Source organism: Acipenser ruthenus, chromosome 54 (assembly GCF_902713425.1).
Source record: "Acipenser ruthenus chromosome 54, fAciRut3.2 maternal haplotype, whole genome shotgun sequence".
In the NCBI taxonomy this organism is placed as follows: domain Eukaryota; kingdom Metazoa; phylum Chordata; class Actinopteri; order Acipenseriformes; family Acipenseridae; genus Acipenser; species Acipenser ruthenus.
In genome coordinates, this window is record NC_081242.1 from 1,588,125 (window position 1) to 1,594,951 (window position 6,827).

At 43.1% G+C, this 6,827-nt stretch overlaps 1 protein-coding gene across 1 annotated transcript in view; it reads left to right on the top strand.

The window, feature by feature from the left end:
- Positions 1-5,388, top strand: part of LOC131723340 (E3 ubiquitin-protein ligase RNF31-like) — a 28,593-nt gene extending 23,205 nt beyond the window's left edge. Inside the window, 4 exon segments of the mRNA XM_059016988.1 lie at positions 1,118-1,166; positions 2,782-2,878; positions 3,059-3,224; positions 4,195-5,388. Coding sequence (XP_058872971.1) covers positions 1,118-1,166; positions 2,782-2,878; positions 3,059-3,224; positions 4,195-4,245 — 363 coding nt within the window. The 3' untranslated portion in view covers positions 4,246-5,388.
- Positions 5,389-6,827: the final 1,439 nt, after the last annotated feature.

Here is a 6,827-nt window from a genome sequence, read left to right on the forward strand (position 1 = left end):
CTTTAACATTGGGGTCTATGGGATGAGAAACAGCCTGGCTTTAACATTGGGGTCTATGGGATGAGAAACAGCCTGGCTTTAACATTGGGGTCTATGGGATGAGAAACAGCCTGGCTTTAACATTGGGGTCTATGGGATGAGAAACAGCCTGACTTTAACATTGGGGTCTATGGGATGAGAAACAGCCTGGCTTTAACATTGGGGTCTATGGGAGGGGGAGTGTCTGATTCTTGACTGTTGTATTAAATACAGGGGTGGTTTAATATTGAAGATGACCTTTCATTGCTTTCTAATGTCTAATAAACCAGGGCTGTACAAATAAATGAATAAATCTATAAAGACATGCCCTTTGCACCGAGGTGAGGCTTTCACTATATCCCTGCCTGACACTGCGTGTGAATTCAGCCACATTCTTCAGACTGACGTCAAGAGGCTGTATAAATATAAATATCTCAAACACTCCCTTATCTTCCAGGAACAACACCTGTGCTGTAAATAGCTGTGTCACCGGGTACCTGTTTGTACGTCTCTTAGCAGAGTTCATGACACTGTGAAATAGTGCTGCAGGGTACCGTCAAGCTGAACAGGATTGTGGGATACGCTGTCTGTCTGTCTGTCTGCAGCTTTAATGAAACTAAACTCTTTTCAGAATGTAGTAAACTAACACAGACCCCAAGAAGAAGGGATTATATTGTAGCGTCAAGATGAACAGGATTGTGGGGCTCTGTCTGTCTGTCTGTCTGTCTGCAGCTTTAATGAAACTAAACTCTTTTCAGAATGTAGTAAACTAACACAGACACCAAGAAGAAGGGATTATATTGTAGCGTCAAACTGAACAGGATTGTGGGGCTCTGTCTGTCTGTCTGTCTGTCTGTCTGTCTGCAGCTTTAATGAAACTAAACTCTTTTCAGAATGTAGTAAACTAACACAGACCCCAAGAAGAAGGGATTATATTGTAGTGTCAAACTGAACAGGATTGTGGGGCTCTGTCTGTCTGTCTGTCTGCAGCTTTAATGAAACTAAACTCTTTTCAGAATGTAGTAAACTAACACAGACCCCAAGAAGAAGGGATTATATTGTATCAGACTGAACAGGATTGTTTATTTTGTAATTTCAGAAAAACCTGGTGGCATTCAATACCGACCCTCCTCCAGGGTCACAAGCAGGTACGAGATCCACAGAACAAACCCACAGGAGAAGAAACAGACTTCTCTCACACACACACACACACACACAGACACACACACACACACACACACACACACACACACACAGACACACACACACACACACACACACACACACACACGTTGCACTGATGAAGGCATTCACAGAAACGCTGGGCTGCTGCTTGACTTTATTTTGGTTTGTGAGTGGTTGCTTTCTAATTGATTGGTTTGTGAGTGGTTGGTTTGTGATGGTTGGTTTCTGATTGGTTGGTTTCTGAGGGGTTGCTTTCTAATTGGTTGGTTTGTGATGGTTGGTTTCTGATTGGTTGGTTTCTGAGGGGTTGGTTTCTGATTGGTTGGTTTGTGAGGGGTTGGTTTCTGAGGGGTTGCTTTCTAATTGGTTGGCTTGTGAATAATAATAATAATTTATTTCTTAGCAGACGCCCTTATCCAGGGCGACTTACAAGATATCACGTTATTTTTACATACAATTCCCCATTTATACAGTTGGGTTTTTACTGGAGCAATCTAGGTAAAGTACCTTGCTCAAGGGTACAGCAGCAGTGTCCCCCCACCTGGGATTGAACCCACGACCCTCCGGTCAAGAGTCCAGAGCCCTAACCACTACTCCACACTGCTGTGATGGTTGGTTTCTGATTGGTTGGTTTGTGAGGGGTTGGTTTCTGATTAGTTGGTTTGTGAGGGGTTGGTTTCTGATTGGTTGGTTTGTGAGGGGTTGGTTTCTGATTAGTTGGTTTGTGAGGGGTTGGTTTCTGATTGGTTGGTTTGTGAGGGGTTGGTTTCTGATTGGTTGGTTTGTGAGGGGTTGGTTTCTGATTGGTTGGTTTCTTATTGATTGGTTTGTGAGGGGTTGGTTTCTGATTGGTTGGTTTGTGAGGGGTTGCTTTCTAATTGGTTGGCTTGTGAGGGGTTGGTTTCTGATTGGTTGGTTTGTGAGGGGTTGGTTTCTGATTGGTTGGTTTGTGAGGGGTTGGTTTCTGATTGGTTGGTTTGTGAGGGGTTGGTTTGTGAGGGGTTGGTTTCTGATTGGTTGGTTTGTGAGTGGTTGGTTTCTGATTGGTTGGTTTGTGAGGGGTTGGTTTCTGATTGGTTGGTTTGTGAGGGGTTGGTTTCTTATTGATTGGTTTGTGAGGGGTTGGTTTCTGATTGGTTGGTTTGTGAGGGGTTGCTTTCTGATTGGTTGGTTTGTGAGGGGTTGCTTTCTAATTGGTTGGCTTGTGAGGGGTTGGTTTCTGATTGGTTGGTTTCTGATTGATTGGTTTGTGAGGGGTTGGTTTCTGATTGGTTGGTTTCTGATTGGTTGGTTTCTGAGGGGTTTGTTTCTGATTTGGTTGGTTTGTGAGGGGTTGGTTTCTGATTGGTTGGTTTGTGAGGGGTTGGTTTCTGATTGGTTGGTTTCTGAGGGGTTCGTTTCTGATTTGGTTGGTTTGTGAGGGGTTGGTTTCTGATTGATTTGTGAGGGGTTGGTTTCTGATTAGTTGGTTTCTGAGGGGTTGGTTTCTGATTGGTTGGCTTGTGAGGGGTTGGTTTCTGATTGGTTGGTTTGTGAGGGGTTGGTTTCTGATTGGCTCGCTCACGTGTGTTTTTGCAGGTAGTTGTCGTGTAATGATGCAGAAGGAGACAGCAGACCGCTTGGTTGATGAACCCTGTGAAAAGGAGACCCCTGCTGGCCATGCTGGCCTCTGCGGGTGAGTTCAAAACACAGCGCCACCTAGCCCTCTGGAGGAAGAATTGAACACAATGAAAATAAGACTCCTATTTTACAGCAGTGTGATCCAGGTTTTACTACCAGCTCAGGTGGGTCTTTTTCTGGTTGCTGTTTCTTTAAATTCTCTCTCTCTCTCTCTCTCTCTCTCTGTCTCTTACAGAAGTCACTATAAGGAATACCTGGTCAGTCTGATCAATGGCCACTCCCTCGACCCCGCCCCCCTCTATGACCTCAAAGATCTGGAGACAGCCTGCAGGAGATACCAAGTGGAATATGCTAGAATACAGGGGGAGACCGATGAAACGTACCAACCTCGAATTTTAAAGGTGGGTGCGGACTGAGGCTTCTTTCAAAATCCATTCTCTCACCTCTTATTAGCTTTATTAACATGATCACCGGCCCCTCCCTTTACCACACCTCTCTCTGCTTTACAATGCTTCCCTATGCTTTACCAGACCTCTCTGTGCTTTACAATGCTTCCCTATGCTTTACCAGACCTCTCTGTGCTTTACAATGCATCCCTATGCTTTACCAGACCTCTCTCTGCTTTACAATGCTTCCCCATGCTTTACCAGACCTCTCTGTGCTTTACAATGCTTCCCTATGCTTTACCAGACCTCTCTGTGCTTTACAATGCTTCTCTATGCTTTACCAGACCTCTCTGTGCTTTACAATGCTTCCCTATGCTTTACCAGACCTCTCTGTGCTTTACAATGCTTCCCTATGCTTTACCAGACCTCTCTGTGCTTTACAATGCTTCTCTATGCTTTACCAGACCTCTCTGTGCTTTACAATGCATCCCTATGCTTTACCAGACCTCTCTCTGCTTTACAATGCTTCCCCATGCTTTACCAGACCTCTCTGTGCTTTACAATGCTTCCCTATGCTTTACCAGACCTCTCTGTGCTTTACAATGCTTCTCTATGCTTTACCAGACCTCTCTGTGCTTTACAATGCTTCCCTATGCTTTACCAGACCTCTCTGTGCTTTGCAATGCTTCCCTATGCTTTACCAGACCTCTCTGTGCTTTACAATGCTTCCCTATGCTTTACCAGACCTCTCTGTGCTTTACAATGCTTCCCTATGCTTTACCAGACCTCTCTGTGCTTTACAATGCTTCCCTATGCTTTACCAGACCTCTCTGTGCTTTACAATGCTTCCCTATGCTTTACCAGACCTCTCTGTGCTTTACAATGCTTCCCTATGCTTTACCAGACCTCTCTGTGCTTTATTACACTTTGCTGTTCGTATGTATGATCAGTAATTTCACCTTTTTTTCTTCTCTTCTTTTGACAGAAACTGATGGATAGCGTGCCTCTGGGAGATAAAGTTCCTCGCAAAATATAATCTGCAAAAATAAAAATAATAATAATAGATATATTTTAACGCTGCACAAAATGGATTTATCGGATTATTGGGGTTAGGTTAGGTTCGTTTTTTTCACTTAATACAGAGAGAGAGACCCAAATAGACCAGACTCAATCCGAAATGATACAGTAGTACAATTATTACACAGAAATCAGGTGTGAGGGTCCCTCAGTGTAATACAGAACCATTATTACCATTGCAGTGCCACTGTCTGTCTGCATTGCCATTGAAGATCATGTAGGGTATAGTCAGCACACTGTGGTCCCATTCTACCAGCCTCACCCCATTGAAGATCATGTAGGGTATAGTCAGCACACTGTGGTCCCATTCTACCTGCCTCACCCCATTGCAGCTGCCCTATACTTGTGCTACCATCGCCCCTCAGTGTAATACAGAACCATTATTACCATTGCAGTGCCACTGTCTGTCTGCACTGCCATTGAAGATCATGTAGGCTACAGTTATAGAGTTAGATTCATATGCCTGGATCAGGGCTGATTTCTCTGTTCAGAGTGAATTCAGAAACAGCTGCTTGGGTTCGTGTGGGTCGCTGTTCTCCGCAGAGTCTGAAGAAAAGTGAGCGAGCGATCATCACAAACCCCAAGCAGCTGTTTCTGAATTCACTCTGAACGGTGACTCAGCCCCCCCCCGATCCACACCAGCGACCCTCAGAGAGCTCCCTCCCAGTAATCCAGGAATCGGTTCATGCAGCTCTGAGTTTATATACACACACTCGCATTTAGTTAAATTTTAAAAAGTCTCTACGTTCCGTTTGCTACACGGCTCTCGAGTGTGGAGTTTTGAAAGAAACACGTGCTTAAAACATACACTGGGTTAAAGAAATTTCTCAGCTTGCACACCTTCCTGAGTTTCAGAACGTTTTGTGCTTCCCCTGTTCCGCTTATCTAGAGAAGCGCTAGTCTGATTTGTGATGAAACTGTCCCAGGACCTTTTTTAGTACCAGTTATTGAGAGAATCTGAGGGTGTGTGGAGTCTGTCTGTCTGTCTGTCACTCATTAGCATTTGAAAAATCTCACTCTTTTCCACTCTCAATAGTCTGATCAGCTTGCCCAGCCTTACGTTAGCTAAATCTAATGTCTTTGCAAAAAAAAAAAAATTTAATCTAAAGGGGTGTAAAATCATCAAAAAAAATAAAATATAATGGAAGAAAAAAAAAAACTGTTTTCTGTTTCTTATTACAACAAGAGGACCAAACCAAGGGATTTTTTTTTCCTTTGTAACAAAAAAAAAAAGTTATTTCTCCAAATTATATATACTGAACATCAAAAGAAACTTCTCACTTACATTTTGATAAAATTCACTAGAGGTGATCTAAAAATGACAAACTCTGTTTCAGAGCAGGTGCGGTGACTTTGTATCGTGCAGATTAACCACTGACATCACGCAGTTGCTGCTGAATGGTCTGTGGATCTCGGGCAGGTGTTGTGACTCTTGGTCTCCAGTTGGTGGCGCTGTCGTTGACAGAGTGTGTCTGGTTATACCGTCTCGCCAGGTTTGAAATCGCTGGCTGTGAGCCCCCAAGACGACGAGCCGCAGCACACTGCCCTAGTCCAGCCTCCAACCTATATATATTAATCACTTCATATTTTGATAAGTTGACAATATTCTTTTTAACAGTTCAATACTGAGGACGGGGAGTTTGTTGTCGGATAACTTCACTCTGAATACGTTGCTAACTTAATATCTTAAGAAATCTACAAAGAGGTGTGGAATTCAATGTGTTAACAAGGGAACATTATTCAACAGCTTTCATTGGACTCTATGAAGCTGAGGGAGTTCATTCTATATAGAGGGGGTGCAATTCAATATGTTAACAAGGGGACATTATTCAGCAGCTTTCATTGGACTCTATGAAGCTGAGGGAGTTCATTCTATATAGAGGGGGTGCAATTCAATATGTTAACAAGGGAACATTATTCAGCAGCTTTCATTGGACTCTATGAAGCTGAGGGAGTTCATTCTATATAGAGGGTGTGCAATTCAATATGTTAACAAGGGAACATTATTCAGCAGCTTTCATTGGACTCTATGAAGCTGAGGGAGTTCATTCTATATAGAGGGTGTGCAATTCAATATGTTAACAAGGGAACATTATTCAGCAGCTTTCATTGGACTCTATGAAGCTGAGGGAGTTCATTCTATATAGAGGGGGTGCAATTCAATATGTTAACAAGGGAACATTATTCAGCAGCTTTCATTGGACTCTATGAAGCTGAGGGAGTTCATTCTATATAGAGGGTGTGCAATTCAATATGTTAACAAGGGAACATTATTCAGCAGCTTTCACTGGACTCTATGAAGCTGAGGGAGTTCATTCTATGTAGAGGGGGTGGAATTCAATATGTTAACAAGGGAACATTATTCAGCAGCTTTCATTGGACTCTATGAAGCTGAGGGAGTTCATTCTATATAGAGGGTGTGCAATTCAATATGTTAACAAGGGAACATTATTCAGCAGCTTTCATTGGACTATGAAGCTGAGGGAGTTCATTCTATATAGAGGGGGTGCAATTCAATATGTTAACAAGGGAACATTATTC